This window comes from Protopterus annectens, chromosome 7.part0 (assembly GCF_019279795.1).
Source record: "Protopterus annectens isolate FY-2018-M chromosome 7.part0, PAN1.0, whole genome shotgun sequence".
In the NCBI taxonomy this organism is placed as follows: Eukaryota; Metazoa; Chordata; order Ceratodontiformes; family Protopteridae; genus Protopterus; species Protopterus annectens.
The window spans coordinates 510,315,641-510,334,745 of NC_056739.1; the positions used below are offsets into that span (position 1 = coordinate 510,315,641).

The window sequence follows — 19,105 nt, forward strand, 5'->3', positions numbered from 1 at the left end:
CCTTTCTCTTGCATACCTATTAACAGGGTTCCTATCACAAAATCGAACTTCCAGAAGTTCGAACACCAGAAGGTCGAACTTGGAAGTTCGAAAGTTGAAAATGTCGAAGCCACAGAAATCGGAATTCTTTCCCAGGGAAAGAATTAGGTTGGTCATTTCTGCGGCTTCGACATTTTCTCCACTGTGGTGCGAAAGTTACAGAACGGGTTAAGGTAAGTGTGTGATAGTGACAGACCTTAGGGTTAGGGTGCGAGTAAGGTAAGTGTGTGATAGTGATGGACTTTAGGGTTAGGGTGCGGGTAAGGTAAGTGTGCAATAGTGATGGACTTTAGGGTTAGGGTGCGGTTAAGGTAAATGTGCAATAGTGATGGACCTTAGGGTTAGGGTGCGGTTAAGGTAAATGTGCAATAGTGATGGACCTTAGGGTTAGGGTGCGGGTAAGGTAAGTGTGCGATAGTGACTGACTTTAGGGTTAGGGTGCGGATAAGCTAAGTGTGAGATAGTGACGGACCTTAGGCTTAGGGTTTGGGTTAAGTTTAGTGCATAGATAGTTGTGTATGTAAGGTTTAATGTATGTTTATAAGGTTTTTGGTGTGCTTGTGTTGTCTGTGTGTTTTTCGGAACAGCATTTTTTTTCCCTGGGAAAAAATTTGCTGTTCTGAAGTTTCAATGTTGTCACATATCAATCTTCCAAGTTCGAACTTATAGTGTTCGACATTTTGGAAGTTTGATTTCATGATATAGACCCTATTAACACTATATAAATTTAATGAACGTGTATATATATATATATATATATATATATATATATACACACACACACACACACACACACACACACACACACACACACACACACACACACACACACACATATGCACACACACACACACACACACACACACACACACACAAAATTGGGTGCATTATACTCAACCATCCTTCTCAATTATTTACATAAAGAATACCTCTTTTGACAGGATTAAGTATTGATCCCCATATAAATGTAAAACTCAAATTCATTAAATCTTTTTCTCATGCTAATGGAATCGTAAATGCATTTGCCAAATGTGCTATTTTACCTAGTATTACAGAATTGACTAAATATTCTTTCTTTTTATATGACAGCCTAAATGATCTGCAAAAACTAAAGATACTGCATATCTTAACTATCATGTCTTTCCATTGCATCTTCCTCAGTAATTCAATTCCCGACTTAATTCCCAAAATTTATTTTTCTTCTTTGTTAAATTTTATCCCTTTTCTTTCTCCAGAAAACCCCAATCCTTTACTCTTTTCCTTATTAATACTCAATCCTAATGTTTTTAATTCTTTGTTAAGTATTTCTATAGCTATAATCATCCATTCTATATTTTAACTGCTAATACTAGATCATCTGCATATGTTAACATTACTGAAATCTAAATTCCATCTGGTGTATGATATTTAGCTTTTTCCAAAGCCAAGTTTACCTTAATAACCACTGTATTCATAACTTATGTAAATAGAATGCTACTTGCTGGGCATCATTGCTTGATATCACTCTCTTTCTATTTCTCCACTTAACCATCCAGTACTAATTAATAATATGACTTTATTCTCTCTCTATACTGATTTTAAAATGCATATAGGATGCTCAGTGGTGCAGATATATTATTGTTGCCTCACAGCAAGAGGTTCTCTGATTCAATTCTCAGCTGGGATGCCTTCTGCGCAGAGTCTGCATGTCCTCCATGTGTTTGTGTGGGTTTCCAATGGGTGCTCCGGTTTCCTCCCATGTTATAAAGATATGTGTCTGGAGCATTTCTCCCCCAGCCTATGCCAAAAATTGCCTTTGTTCCAAGTAGGACTTTCCCGGTAAACAAATGTTAAATAAATATTATTTCATTACTCATATTGTATTGTCAAAATCTTGCATGAAGCTTCATGCTGAATTTTATCGAATGCCTTGCTTATATAACCTACTAATATTTTAATTCTGTTCCCCTATTAGTTATATCATCTACTGTACAACAGACCATGTTTTGTATCTTTAAAAAGCATTTCCAAGTGTAGACACATGTATATAAATAGTGAACACATGCAGGTAGCACTGCCATTTTGAGAGAACATCCAGAGTGTTAAAATGTATGAGTGCAGAAGTCAGTCTGTTTATAAGTTTATTTAAGTTTAAGTTAATAAGACCTAATCCTGATGTGTTTGCATATAATAAAGCTGATTGAACTGAACCCATAACTGTTTATCTGTTTTATCCTGACCAGATGAGCGACATCTACTAATTCTCTTATTAACATCAGAAGTTCTTGATTTCTTTTCTCTTTTATTCCAAAAACAGTTTCATGTAATAACTTAGTTGTTTTTTTACTACATAAAAATTGTATAATCTACATTATTTACTACCAATAGTCTCCAGTTTGTTATGTGTTGTGTCTCCCTTTTTTCCATATGAATTCCATAACACCTATGCATATTTTTTCATTATTATCCCTTTTCAAGCCATTCATTCAACACCTTTAAAAATATTCTTTTTGCCATTCTTGCATGTCTTTATACATTAAGTATTTAAGTCCATCTAATCCTGCAGCTGATTCTATATTTACAGTTTTTAACACATTTTAAGTTCCATCATTATGATGGTTTCTTCCATTCTTAGTATCTTCTTCAGTTAATTTATTTAGCTCCCATTTATTTTTATTACAGTGCCACTTATAGTAAAGGTATCTAGAATGTGTTTCTTAATTGTTTACATAAATTCTTTTTGTGTATTCACCATACATAATTTTTCATTTCATAACTCTCTTATTATTCTTATTTTTCCTTTGACCATTTTCTTTAGATAAGGTGCTACTTCTTTTCTTCCCTGTAAAAAATCTTTGTTTGAATAACATGTTTTAATTTTTTTTCTTGATTCATTTCTTACAACATTCTCTCTTTTTCTATAAAATCCTCTCCAATACCTTTATTTCCAAATACCTGATTACAAATAGTCTTATATTTATCATGCTCTAACAATCATTTTGTCTTTTGCCATACTAGCACTTCTTTTCTATATATTTATTTTAAACTAATCCACCAACTGGTCAAATCTTTATAAAATTCTCATATATATATATATATATATATATATATATATATATATATATATATATATATATATATAGTCTAACCATAGCTGTTGTAGCATATTTTTTATATACTCATTTAGTTCTGATTTATTAATCCCTTGTAATCCTCTACCTCTTTTTATGTAGCCTATTTTTTCTTAAATATTCATCTATATAGATAAGTGATCTGAAAAACCTGTTGTTTTGCACCCTTGATGTTTTATACTTAAACTCTCTGATATTATGACATAATCAATTTCAATTCTTAAATTCCTTCTTTTATATGTCCAGTGTTTATTTTCCCATAAATACATCTTACTATTTTTAGTCATGTCTAAGATAACTTTAACATCAACCCCCTCTTCCTGCCCAAGTCATAGATCCCAATTAAAATCTCCCATTATAAATTCACACATATAATCTAGCATTTGCCTGAACATTATTTCTCTTTGCCTTTGTAATGTGTATGCATAGATTGTAATCACTCTATAAACTTGATTTTAAATATTATGCCTAATATTACCATTCTTCCAATCATAACTATCATATAATCCATAATTTCTATACATTCTCTACATAAAAGAACTATGCCTGAACATTTTTCATTACCTAGGTTCCATATGACTTTACCTTCCCATAATTCATTTATTTGTACTATTTCTTCTTCTGTTGTTATTCTTATATCTATTAGTGCTATAACATCCATATACAATTCTTTACACCACTCCAATACACATAGCCTATGCTTAAAGTTCTATAAACTATTAATGTTGGTGGCTAGGACTCTCACTTAGGAAAAATATTTTGTTATATATTTTTTAACCTTTTCATCTTTTTATTTTCTCTTATAGCTACATTTTAAACTTGCATTTTCTATCTTTCGGTCTTTTTCCTATAGATCTTCTCTTTCTTCTTACTCTTACCCAGTTTTTTCTCCTTCATCACTTGAGTTGCTCACTTCTTCTCATGTCTCACTTTTATTTCCTTTTTCCTCATTAGTACCATTTCTCACATTCAGTCTTATATCCTTCACATCTATATTTTCTTTTTGTAACTCTTTTATATTATCTTGTATAACATTCTCCTTATCTTGGTCTAATTCTGTTTCTTGTCTATAGTTTTCAACAGCTTTACCGTCCATCCATGAATGTTCTATTCTTTCACATTTTATGCAGTTTTTGTTCAGAATTCTTTGCTTCATGACCAACTTTACCACATGTGAAACATTTCCTTTTATCAAAGTTATTAATTAAATGATCATAGTTAGCATATTAAAAATGTCCTTGGTTGTCCCCAGTATCTAACTATTCCATTATTCTCTTCTATATTAATTATACCCAGTAAATGCACAATTTTCTAAGTTTGCATTCTCAGTATTACACCACATTCCCATCCCCCCAGTCCATAAGCCACTGTTTTCATATATTTTGGTAATATCTGTAACATCTCAAAACATAGTTTTTAAATAGTCTTTTACATCATTTTTTTTCAACATCAGTTCAAAATTGTATGAATAGTCTTTTCTTTGCCTCCCTGTTAAATCCCTGAACAATGTATGAATTCCAGGGGTTCATATAGTTTTTCTTTTCATAACACTCTAGAAATTTTTCCATGCATTGTGCATCTTCGGAAAAAAATGTCACAAAAAGTCTCTGTTAATACAAATAAAGGCTCTTACCTCTCTGGGCTCAATACCCAGTGGTGAGATGAGGCTGTCCCACATTTCATACCTGTCTTGATCCCATTCAGTTTTGCTGCTTATCCTCACCCAATACTTTCTTTTAACTTCTATCTTCTTCATTTCCCTTCCTTTAATATTTGCACATGCAATTTCATTTCTTCTTTCTTTCTCTCCGGGTTTTCATCTTCTTGGATTCTGTCCATTATTTCTCCCCATAACACTGCTTTCTCACTCTCCAGCTCACTTTGACCTATTATTTCCTTCAGATACACATCCCACAACCCTCTTGGTTATTGCAATATCAGTCACAAAAAGATCACACTGAAATATATGCTCAGACTCTTCCATTTCTGCTTCATCTCCCACTTTTTGCTTTGTATTTAACTCTGTCTCATTTCTGATCATTTTTTTCACCATTCTCCTTCTTTAGTATCGTTTCTGACTCACTCTTCATCGCGTTAACTTCCTTAGCTGGTCAAATAACAGCTCTACTTTCATTATCAACATCATTAATCTCAGCAACAGTTCTCTCTTTCCATCATGTTTCTCTGGGCCACCTATGTGCCTGGAACAGAAACAGGAAGTCAAACGCGTTACACTCAACCACGTCCCCCTACACCAAATAATAGGGGAAGTTCCCTCATGCCCCAGCCAAATTTCCTCTAGTAGCACAAATACCATCTAGGATCACCCTCTGAAAAGAGGTTGCTAATCTAATGGGATCAACCCAGTCAACAAAAAGATATTAAAAAATAAATTTAAATACCAGCTCAGCTGGTCAACGAAGAATAAATAAAGTGTTTATATATTGCTTACTATTCTTTTTCCTTAGTTTCTCAGTAGGTTGTTCTAGATGAAATCTTTCCATCTGCCTCCTTTGGTTTGTATTTACTACAACTAATCTACTTTACAACATTTAACTTTTTCATCAGTCTCTTCTGATGCTCCTTCTACAAAAATGAAAATGTCTTTGTCTACTGTTATCAATAATCCATATTTAAACTACTTTCCTGTTAGCTAAGTTATGTTCCTTGTTCTTTCTGATTTATATTATGATCCATTCCTTAAGGAAAATTACTGTCTATATAAAAATACTCTGAGTGGGATTGCACAAGCTCATGCTCTAAGGTTATCCTTTAATCAAAATTATGGCTTTTAAGTCTTCAGCCTCCTCTAGATCAGCACCTTGCCATAGGAATTCTAAATATCCTTAAGTACATATAGAAAACATTGGCATGGGCTTCATGATAATTTCTACTGTTGACAGAGGAAAACCCACCCCAACCTGTCAGGTCGCTGAATCCCACCAAATACATCACTATATCTGTGACACAGAGAAGCTACATCCAGTACTCCAACCTTGCTCTGAAGTTATTGAAGCCATTTATTCACTCTCAGTGCCACCACCTGTTAATGATTACACTCCCTTATCTGCCCATGGATGGCTTCAGTTGTCTAAGCCCTCATTTCTCTTCACCTGTACATGGCCTGAGTGTACACTTCATCAGATTTATCTCATAACAAAATTGGCTTGTCCTGACCATCTCCTCTTTCATAGCTACAATGATTGGAGTCTGTGGTTTCCCACCACATCTTGTTTCTGACTAGAGCAGCCCTCCTAACCAGAAGACCCTACATGTGAGAAGGGATGATGTCCACCCAATACTAAATTTCTCCCAGTGATGTTTGAAATAGCATGCCCACCTCTACCTCACCATAGTGGGTTATACTTTTGTTATATCTGATTCCATACTCTTACAGAAAATACCACTGTACAACAAAAATTACATACTACTCTGGATATGTGGTCTACCCTTCACTAGACTACTGATGGCATATTGTCACAGCTCAGATTTCACACCTCAATTATATAATATACCATGCCCTAATTAAGGTATCAAGCAGAACAGCATTCACTATGCTGCCATTATAGTAATTTCCTCTTTCAGCTTCCTTCCCTCATTGTCTGAAATGCTCTTCCATGTTACAAATTCAATGTTAAATCCTGCCTTAGATTTGCCTTTTCCTTGGTTTTATAGATCTTGCATGTTGCTGAATCACTCTTTTGTATCATGACATTAAAAAGAGATAATAGCCAAAGCAGTGGTACAAAGATATAAAGATTACCCACCTTACTGGCTTTACTTTAATTGTCATTCAACATAAGGCTATTTATCAGCAACCGATCATTGATCACTTTCTTACCTTAAACTCATGATCATCCATCATTTTAATGTAGGCTTCTCTAGAATTTGTAAAGAATATGTAAATGCTACCTCAGTGGTTACCATTCCTTATTACATCCATGTAGCTTAGGTACTGATTAAGCTGAAATGAAATAAAATCTAGTAAATATTTACCCTTTAAAAAACCTAAGTATATCAGTTGGAGGAAGGCTTCATTTCTAAATGTAATTAATTATTACTTTTGTTGACTTGGAAAGTCTGGCTGGGTATAAAACCTCTTTTCAGTGGAGATGCAAGGAGAAAAGTTCCACAAGATACAGAGAGAAAGTAACATCATCCATAGTGTGATGAATCATTTGAGAATTTAATAATCAGAAAAAGCAATGATTCTTTGAGAGTACAACAGTGAGAAAACAAATCACTGACAGTATATATATATATATATATATATATATATATATATATATATATATATATATATATATATATATATATATATATATATATACAGTCAGTATACAAACATATTACCATGACACAAGCAATACAATACATGAAAAATCAAACAAATAAAGAGAATAAGTGTTTCTGAAAACAAAAAGTTTAGACCCATAGTATTTTATAACAAAAGAACAGTTTTAAAGTGAACTGTCATAGCAATCTAAAGTTAAGGGCAATATGGCATGGTGCATGTGGCCAAGTAGTCATAATAGTACAGCATAAGATGGAAGATAACTAGCCAAGATGTCATTTTAGAGCAGAATGGTAGAGGATGGATATGGACAGAATGGGTAATGTTTATTACTATTGCTTCATCTGGAAACATTTCTCCATCACTCACCTTCCAAAATGCAGTTGTTCTAAAGAACTGGAAGACATAAGAACTATTTCTAATATTTCTGCCATTGATAAAATCAGCAGTTCAATTTTTTTATGACAGTTAATATTTCAAAAGCACAATGTGGCAACAGTACCGTATCACCTCCTGTGCAGTCTAATATGTCACTTTTCTAATCACGTTTCAGTTATAATTGCTTATTTATTTTAACATTCCTTTTGTAACTGTGCCTTTTTGTGTGTCTTTGATGACACGTTTTGCGAATCATTTTCTTTTTGATTATCTAAATCAAATTTGTAGAAAGTAAGATTGAAAAGAATAAATGCACACCTACATAACTAAATACATGAAGAAACAAGAATTTGCAGCAGCCTAATTAGAAATATATCTATGTGTAAGATATGCTTTATCATTTGACTGCAGTGAATCTATGTTTCGAACTGCACAAATGCCAAACAAATTACAGAATAATGAATATTTTTTTGTTTCATTACAGGGTCTCCTTCTTCAAAGAAACAAGGTAAGCATTTGTTTACATGTCACACTAAATTTTCTTTAAACACTCTGGTATAGAACACTAAATGAATTAAATGTAAAACAAATAGTTTAGAATAATAGAAATTAAGTTAAATAGAAATTCTAATCTGAGTGTTTGAAAACTTAGGTGGGAATTCAATAAAGCTTACATAAACTTTTTGGGGGTGTTTGCATCTTACTGTGCGATGCATACATGAGTGTGGATAATTTTAGATTCAGTAAGCATCGCTTAGCAGCGCACATGCACGTGCAAACAGTGAAAGTTCTGTGGAATGCAAATTACCTCATAAGCAGTTGAATCTTTTGCAAATGACCCAGATGGAGCAATCCAACAAGCAGAAGGGCATCCATGTAGCCTCTCCCTAGATTCTCAAAAGCTTGCACGGCATGCGTGAATAGTGTAAGATGAAATTTTGACAATATGTTGGCCGAGCAATCCACGTATGTGCACGTCTGAAGTGCGCGAGCGCTGTAGCACTAGTGCTGCATGTCCCCAGCCCCCGTATGCAAATCACCCCATTTGCAGGTGAAAACCATGCAAATGAGGTAAATCTGACATTCAGGAAGTAGGAATCAGGGCGTGCAGGACTAGAGTAATATGCAGAAATGTACTCGGTTAGTAACCAAGTACAGTACTGCAAAATCCAAAACAGGGACATGACAGCCCCAACTAAAGGCTGCATAACATTGAGGAAGCATACCAATGGCCAAGTAGAAGGCGACAGGCATTGCAAACAATGCAAAATGCACAAAACACAAGTTTTATTATATGTCCACCGATCACGGCTGTTGAAGCATAGGGCAGCGGTGTGCAAACGGGATCGGTGGGGAAATAAGAAAATAAACCTAAAAAAAGCAGTCTAACTAAAATCAGTATTCCACCATGCAAGTCAATGGCAGGTAAAAGACAACCTAGCCAATGAATAGTGGTTGCTAAGGGGGGAGGCACAGTGTGACACATGTAACCATGCATTAGCAGGCAATCTTATGCAAATGAGAGGAAGGATAGTGAATCCCGGTTTTCCCCAGCATGTGAGGCAGGTCCCAACAGTGTAAGAGTATGAATAGTTGAGTGCAAGAATATGAGGTAGGTGACATCATGGGTGGGTGTGTCAGGCATACTGTACGCAGATTGGAGCCCAGTGGCTCAGGTATGCTTCCAACTTAGCACAGCCAACCTAGGGGGTGTGTCTAAACCTGCCCAGCTCTCTTTACAAAGTGTAAGCGGGTGTGCGCGCCATGCACTGGGATGTACAGGAAGAGAAAGGAAGTTAAACCAGGAAACAATAGCAGCAGTGTGCACATCCGAGTACTCTGTTTATGTGGTGTGGCCCCGGGCCCAAACAGAAGGACAATGGGAAGGAAAATCAGCAGTAGGAAGGTAATCAAGGAGAACTAGCATATCTGGCAGGTGAAATGTATCAGAAGCAGCCAAGTGCACAGGCAGCAGCCCAGCCTAGGACATTGCTATAATCTAAGCAAACACCTTCCCCACTGGTTTTCCCCACATTCTACAGCACCAGTGTATACAAGCGGGGAATTTTTAACAAACAAGCCTACAAAATTAGAAGGGCTGCTGCAGGCAACATAGAACAACATGTGCAAGAGGCTTAGGGTGGTGAGGATGTGCATGCTGCTGAAAAACCCTCAGTGAGGAGACAGAGAAGAGTGTACAGACCCAGGGTAACTTACTAGAGGCTACATAAGCTGGAGATACTGGTGCGCTATAGCGTGGACAGAGACCTCCTACAGCAAGTAGTAAAGCTGTGCTGGCCACACCTGAGACACCAAACCAAACGAGGGGAACCCATCCCAGTGGATACCAGGTTATGTGTAGGCCTATGTATACAAGCCACAGGTACCTCCCAAAGCACAACTGGGGATAACATGGGGATCTCACAGGCATCAACATCCAGAGTATTACACCAGTTCCTGGATGCCATGTCAGCACATGCCAGTGAGCACGTATATTTTCACAACACCCGTGAGGTGTTGACCAGCAATATGCATCTCTTCCACCAAATAGCAGAATAACCTGGGGTAGTGGGTTTTATAGACTGCATGCACATATGCATCAAAGCACCACCCGGTGAGCAGGGTAGGGCCTACATCAACTGCAGGGGCATCCACTAAATCAACTGCCAGGTCGTATGTGATGCCCAGGGCATTATAATGAATGTGTGTGCTGGCTGCACTGGAAGTTATGGCGATTCCCACATATGGCATCTGATGCAGCTGTACCAGAGATTTGCCAATGGGGACATCCCCTATGGTCACCTAGTGGGGGATGTTGGGTACACACTGGAGCGGTGGCTGATGACACCCATCAGAAATGCACACACACCTGGACAACATTGCCATAATGAGGCACAGGCCAGACATATAATAGAGCATGTGTTTGGAATGCTCGGGTCATGGTTCCAGTGTCTGGACACATCTGGTGGAGCCATGCAGTATTCACCAGCTACATGTACCCAAATAGTTATGGTACATGCGATGCTACACAACATGATCCTGCTGAAACAGCTGCAGTGGGAAGAGCATGGGGCAGGGCCACACAGCGCCCACCAATGCCAAGGCCTGCACAGGCACAGAGTAACCCAGAGGAGGAAGAACCTGAGCCTGCCCCAATAGACAGAAGGAGGCGTGCCCAGTATGCCCTGGCCATGGCAAAGAGGCAATGCATAGCACATGCACTGACACAGTAGGTTCACATAGAATGACACCTCTCTCCAACTCGCACATACAGTAAAAAGGATGCCAAACATTGTACCACCTGTGCTCAACCATATATAGGAAGTGTACTATGTGTGTCTGAGATGGGCAGCCCTGCAGCACCATCCGCAAGTCTGGCACACCCACAAGGTAAGTCAATCAACCTACCAATTGCCAAATGAAGTAGAATGTGTTGTCACCTGTAGCTATGGTATGGATGTGAGCATACAAGGGAATTGGGCAGCTGAATGTTACGACAGCAGACAGTATACACCCATGGTGGTAACACATACTGGAGTCACCATAGTAGCCAGTACTACACAGGGTGACATAAACCACTGCATGAAATGTGCTGTGTGAAATGTGTGACCATATGACCCACACAGGTCAGTCAGGATGGTTCACATACCCAACAACAGTTGCAGCCAGCATGACAGATGGACACAAACCCAAACAGGGCCTGTGCCATGGCCCCAGAATGATGGCTAGGGTTAACCTCGCCCACAGGCCTACACAGACAGCAGGGCAGGCAGTAGTATGCCAGTTCTGAAAGGTAGGATGTTAGGCAATAATATGTAGGGCAACCAAGGCCACGATCTGTAGTAAACAGGTGTGCCTCTGGACAGCATGATAGGTAGCAATACAGAATGAAATGGAGCGCATGACATACCAGTACAATCACAAATGTGTACGTGTCACTTGTGCTCCCTCCATCCTACATAGCAATGTAATGACAGTCAGGTGTGCCCCCCCTCCCACTCCCATGTAGACATGTAGAAACAGTCAGATGTGCCCCAACCCCATTCCAGCCTAGAAATGTAGTAACAGTTTGCCCCCCCCAATCCAGTGTAGAAATTTAGTAACATGCATGCATAGGTATAATACGAGTGGAGCAGAGATGCCCAGAGGTGGCCAAGGCAGCAGGATAGGTTGTAGCATGTGCACAATATGCAGGTCTGTGTGTGTTAGGGTGGTGTGTGTTTCATATTGTGTGAGAGTGGTCAGTATGTATGCATGTCGAGGTAAGACCTGGTGCCCATAGCCCAGTACTGCTGATGACTGGGAGAAGCCCTCACACCTGCAGTGCCAAGGACAATCCCCACCAGTATACCACCTGCCAGCAGTAAGCCAATGTAAATGTATGGTGGTAATATGTGTCACCATCTGAAAGACTGGCATGGCATGGCTGTTGGGCTAGCTATACAAGCAGTACACAGGGGAAAGTACCCCAGACATACAGTATACATTGTATCACTGTTAAATGGAGACACCCTTGGAATTGTAAATACAGGTAAGCATCACAGCAACTGGTCCCGTAGTAAGGGATACCGATGATGCCCACTCAAACAACTGCAGATCACAAAGCAGGCAGGACTGATGTATTGGGAAACAGCTGATGTACCTGCACATGCCAGCATACATGGAATGGCCCATGCATATCTGTGTGTCAGATGCAAGTAGTGTCCATAGCACACATGCACCCAACTCATGAAAACACCACCCACAGGTACCTCACTGGCCATATCCCTGCTGTGGGGAATGGGTGCAGTATGACCCCTCCTTTACATGGCAATAGTGGAAGAATGCACAGCATGCAGTGCAGGTGTCCCATGCAGGTGTGTCCTTAACTGTATGTAGCACCCTGCCAGCATCCACACCACTTGATCAAGACTGATAGAAAGAATGTGCATGAACACCCATCACACCTACCTTGTCACCCCAGGGGAATATACTGTATGGCGGTCTGTGACTGTAGGCCTGTCAGAATGCAACAGCCTGCCACAAGTGAGCTGCAGCAACCTAATGTCCCACAGGCCTCTGCCAAAGGTCTGTGTCTCACATGTACTGCCAATGAATGTTAAGTCATGGACACCCACAAAACAACATAACACACTCCACATAAGCCATATGCAAGGCCATGTAGACAAACCACAGCAACATGTCCACCATGACCCACTGCATGAAATGTGGGCCACCACTAACACACACCTGTGATGGGGTGATACCCTTAGGGGAAGGATCAGAGAATGTCTGCATAATGTATGGAATAGGTTACAATAACAGAGGAGGGGTGGGAGCATGGCCAGCATGGAATGTGCAGGGTATGACACCAAGCTGTGTGCCCACACTATCTCTGGCTGCAAATACATGAATGGATGCCTACACATCTGCCCATACACCACAATAGGGTTAATGTCATGACCCATGGCCCCTGCCTCTGGGCAACCCCTGTGAATCTGTACAGCTGTGAGGCATTGCCAGAGCAAGATAAGACCATACTGTCTTGTCAATGGGTGTACAAGTATGGTATACCCCACCAGCACTCTACCAAGGTGCTGAACTGGATACACAGACCCAGCAGCAAGTGTCTGCAGCTCCCCCTCCAGAATTGCATAACGTACCATGAATACATAGGTGTCTGCCCACAATACCAAACACAGCTGCAGTCACTTTTGTCACCCAAGACAGCACTGTGAGCAAGAATGCTCACTTGGCAGTACATGAAGACAGACAACATCACTGTGTATAACAATACACATGTCTGAATATCTCTGCTAACAGTGATACCATGCAGCTGAAGCAGCACAGACACAATCACCTACAGTACACACTATCACCTGAACAGTTTGTCCCCATATTGCCAAATAATCTATGGATACCCAGCACAAACACCTTGCTACCTGTAGGTGTACAACACAAAGGCCTGCACTGGAGTACAAACTACCTGGTATTGATCCGCACATTCTATACAGAAAGGCATACTGGGCATGCTCACACACACAGAAATGAAGGCAATGGCAGTCAACAGCATACTGAAAGGTCATACTGGGAATACCCACACACTTAAACACATGAAGGCCATGTCTGCAAACACCAGTGGACCAAACATATCTGTCAGTCACAGTTCTTAGTGCAGACACATGTCAGTATGCACCACTCCTGCCTTGCACACACAGTGGATAAGAATATAGACATATATGTAAGGACAACACACTATAATAAGCCAAAGATAGATGGACATAGATGTGTGGAAGAGGGTGACCATGACAATTAGCCATCCAAGCCTGTCCCACCCAGCACACAGCCAAAGGGCCCCAAACACATGAGGTGCAGATGTCACCCACTGCAGATAATAGCCACCAGTATATGTCAGCATTACAGACTATGTGGTGTACATGCCAGCTGTGCAACATGACTGTACAAGGAACTAGTCATCTAGTAGCTGTATACATGTACCTGTGACATGTGACCCCGTGTGTGCCTGCATGTGGGGTGTCAACCCCTGGATGATTGGGTTATGACCCATGCACACACGCCCTCCCCATGGCCCTACTATGACAAGCCTGCTGAGGTCATCCAATGTGAAATACACTTTTGGGAGAGCTGTAGCCCAGTAATCTCCATGGTGCATCACATAACGCATACTGCTGTAGTGTGATAAACTAGTTAGGTAGACTTGTGTGTGAGTGTGTATTGGTTTGTGTGCATGTCTGTCTGTCTCTGACTGTGTAGGGAGCAATGCTTTTTAAGGTACTCACACTCCTTACAATTCATATACCCAACATTGTCAAGGCTGCTGATGTCACCCGCCTAGAAATACACCTCTGGGAAGGTTGTTGCCTAGTAATCTCCATAGTGCATCCTGTGACTGTGTACTGTTGTTGTCTGATGAAGTAGTAAGGTAGCTGTTCTAACCCCAGACTTGACAATTGTGTGTGTCTGTCTGACTGTGTAGAGAACAATGCTTTTTAGGGTACTCACACTCATTACAATTCATATACTCAACTTTGACAAGGCTGCTGATGTCACCTGCCTAGAAATACACCTCTGGGAAGGTTGTAGCCCAGTAATCTCTGTAGCGTGCCTGGTAACTGTGTACTGCTGGAGTATGATTTAGAACTGTGGTAGGGTTCCATCACCACCCATGGCAGTTCTGGATGTTTTGTGTGTGTTTCAATGTCTGTGTATGGAGCAATGCATTATAGGCTAGTCACTCACAGTGCATTTCAAATGCCCTACTTTGACAATCCTGCTGATGTCATTCATTGTGAAATACACCTTTGGGGAAGGAGTACTCCAGTAATATCCATGGCGTGTAATGTAACTGCATAGTGCTGTAGTATAATAAACTAGTTACATAGTGGTTCTACTCCCAGACATGACAGGTGCACGTGTGTGTATTTGTAACTCGTGTCCTGTGTAGAGGTGGTTGTGAGTGTATGACACCTGTGGCCAATGTGGAGTGGGTTTTGCATATTTCGTATATGGTGGCCCTACTATATATCACAATGTCAACTGTTCAGGGATAACAGATGTAAAATAGCTGAGAGGCTGGCATGCAAAGCCATACCCATACATGTGACATCAAGGCCAGGAAATCACAGTTAGCCACCCCAGTATTACCCAGAGCACACTCTCAACCCATGACTCATACACGCACACACATGCCTAAGCAACAGCCAATATGTGGGTAGTACACTGCATATTGGCCACAGATAGTAACTATGGAGTGATAGCAATGGGCTACAGAGGGCAAGTCCCCCTGCCCATCTGCCCAATATGCACGTACATGCAGATAGCGCACCTCCCCCTTGTTCCCCAATGGACACGTGCAACACGTGTGGTGCCTTCACATGTGACCCACAACATATATACCATGCCTGACAACATGCCCTGTATGGACAGATGCCACTGACATCAGGGAATGCTGTTAGCATGCTACCAATGTAGGTGTAGGGTAAACCTGCTGCCCATTACCAGTTCCTGCCACAGGTGGGCAAGACGGCACATCTGATGATAATCTGTGTTCACAACATGGGCTAGACATCCCAAGTACAGTTTCACGTGTCACTGTACATGCATGTGGGAGGTATGCACATCCTAGACACCATCCATGGCATAGACTAAGGAACACATACATGGCAAGCGATGCACAGCATTGGCCACACACAATAGTCACCCAGGTGATTGGATGGGGGATACAATACCCACTTGTGTGGGCAAATGCAGAAACTACAGCCCTGAGCCACAATGCAGACCATTGTCATGTGGCCTGATGCCAAGTATACCCATCGCCTACACTTGTAAAGCCTGCTGGCACAGTTGACCATCACACATCCATGCAGATATGCACCCATGCATGTCAGTACTGGCACCCTGAGTGTTTGTATGTGTGTTGTATGGTGCGTATGTCCACATCCACACTCACTACAACCCTCATGGCCATACTGAAGCATGCTGTCTGATGTCTGACACTTTCTCATAATCTTTGCTAATACAACCTCCATATGACCCATGTGGTGCATGTGATACCTGCACAGTGATGTGTTGTGCCAGTCCCACTACTGATGAGTTGTACTCCTGGCCTTGCCAAGTGTGTCAATGTGTGAGCATCCCTGTGAGAGTGTGGCTGTGTTGACGCTGGCACCTGTTCATGCAGATAGGCACGAGCGCATTATCTACCATATCCCTGTTGCAGATGTCACTCACCATCACATATATGTCCTGAGTGCTCCACAGTAGGAAACCCATGTGGCACATCCCATAAATGCATCGATCTGTGATAGCACTACATAGTCATTGGGGGTTTGATACCCTGCTGGTAGGTGTGTGATATAACATGCTTTGGTTTTACTCTCCCTCCCCGCCCTGACATGTATTTGCCTCTGTCTGCCTCTCCCACTCCCTCTCTGGTGGATGTGGAGACTCACACCTGCTTTGCTTAGGCAGCAGCATGTGTATTTTAAGTGATGCTCATGATCAGCTGATGGCCTCTTCATGAATTGCAGCCCTCCCCTAGCTTATTGCATGTGGAACAGCTGTGGTAACATTCCCATAGCCAATTGCATGGAAACACACTCCAATATCTAGGAACATCATGGTGGTGCTGTGCCTTCTCATTCACTGTGAGCAGGAACTAGATGTGTTGTATGGCAAACAGCATCTCAGATGGATTGGGAATTTACCTCTAATAACATACACTGTGGAAAAAGGGCACCAAACAGGAGAGGGATGTGCCTGACCTGACTACAGACTGTAAGTGCTGCTATACTGCATTTGGAGTAATGTTGGTTTAACAGTGTTTGTGTGGATATGGCTGTTGTACATGTCGCAATACCTGCCATGTCAGTTCCATGTTTATGAGGAATCCCCATCTATCTGTGGACTGCAGAAGGTAGTGTGAGGATTGCAGTCTGTAGATGGTGAAGGCCTTGACAGTTACTGACTTCAAATCCCTCATAGGACATATGTTGCAACAAAACCCATTACAACAGTAAATGTATGAGGTTATCACAGCAACATGTCAATATTGGCCTTGTGTATGTGCTTTCAGCCACACCTCTGTCAACCTTTTTACATATGTTGTGCATGAAGTGGTACACCATAATTAGTGTCATCATATCTGATAACAAGCCATTGATATCTCAGACTGCTACACATGGTATGTACAGTAGGGGTTATATTTCATGACATAACCTGGACATTCTGTGGATGTTTGTACAGTACTGAGGTCTGTGTACTTATGGTGAATGTCGGCAGTGTGTATTGTTAATATGTACTTTAGCCTATGTACAGACTGTGGTAAATGTCATTGTTCTAGTTCCCCTCCTATCTGATGTTACATGCTGCCCCACTGTATGGTACCATAGTGGCATACATGTTTGTAGGGCCATACACACACATGTCCCATACCACAGACAACCATCATACCAAACTGTGTAGCAGCCCAGTATATGTAGGGTCATTCTTTGAGTGGCACATATAAGGATGGAGTAGAACAGATAGTCCATATACTGTCATATTATGCTAGTTTACCGTATGAGGCTGTGGCTGTGTTCACATTGGTTGTGGTTATGCACTTTCACACAGGTGTATCTTACCCTGTGCTGTGACATGCCTGTTGAGCCTGCTATATATGCAGGTACATGTGCATTCCCCCCTAGGAGATGTAGGCCAGTTTTGAGCCAGTCTGCCTGTAGCCTGCACAGTGCATTGTTACATGCCTAGCAGCTTAGTGTACTTACCCAGTGAGATGTCATGTGCAGATACTTGCTAGATGTACTGCTGCCAGGCCTCCCTTAAAAGTCATGTATGTCAGACAGAGCAGTGGGATGCTGTACAGATGTATGTCAATATCTTGTGGGTAGTATGTGGCCATGGCACTCCTGTACCAGCAGTCATTATGTGTCAGACCAGACAGGAGTGTGTGAATGCATAACCTATGGTGGCAAATGTATACCACCCATTATGTGTTATACCCATCTACATGGCTGTCTACATCCATATTGTCAGGAATGGTACACATGTGCACTAAGGACTTATGTGTATAACTCTGTACTGTAAAGGGTGTGTCAGAATTTCCACATATATTGGCCAATATCTCTGCTGCAGTCCACAGAGGCATTACATGCTAGCAGCGGTACTTTACACTGATGGCCTTAGGATGTCAGTCAATAGCCAATGGCACACATGTTACAAGCAGATGTGACCTTCTACACACACCATGTCTGTGAAGACAATCCCAATGACAGTAGCAATAGTCTGCTAATATACCTGCTATACATACCTGACATCCCCTTGCACTATCACTGTGAGACTATAGGGGCTGGGGTAGGGCTACAGTCCATGTCCAGGTCATATGGTGGAAATATATGTACATATACTTATCCAGATAGCCATATATTAACCACCACCAAACCACACCAAACACGAAAATTACATTCCCCATCGTACGTCATACATATATATATATATATATATATATATATATATATATATATATATATATATATTATTACACATGTGTAGTACTTCCAATTACCACTGTCATGGCAACCACCCACTATGAATCCCTACATCATGTGGATGTGTTCCCTTTACATTTCCTGTGTGATGGACATCCTTCCTGTGTGTGGGCATCAGTGTTACAGACAGCAGGTAGCAATACCTCTTACAGGATTATCTGCACACTCAGGGCAGCCACATATATGTAGGAGGATCAGGAACTACAGACAGACTGTGAGTAGAGTTGTGTTATGCTTGT

General features: G+C 40.7%; 1 protein-coding gene across 2 annotated transcripts in view; it reads left to right on the forward strand.

Annotated features, from left to right (window-relative positions):
• LOC122806572 overlaps positions 1-19,105 on the forward strand; it is a 646,200-nt gene that overhangs the window by 409,654 nt on the left and 217,441 nt on the right. For both annotated transcript variants that reach the window (XM_044077110.1, XM_044077109.1), the window contains one exon: positions 8,306-8,329. In XM_044077110.1, the coding sequence (XP_043933045.1) occupies positions 8,306-8,329 (24 nt within the window). The remainder of the gene's footprint in view (positions 1-8,305; positions 8,330-19,105) is intronic.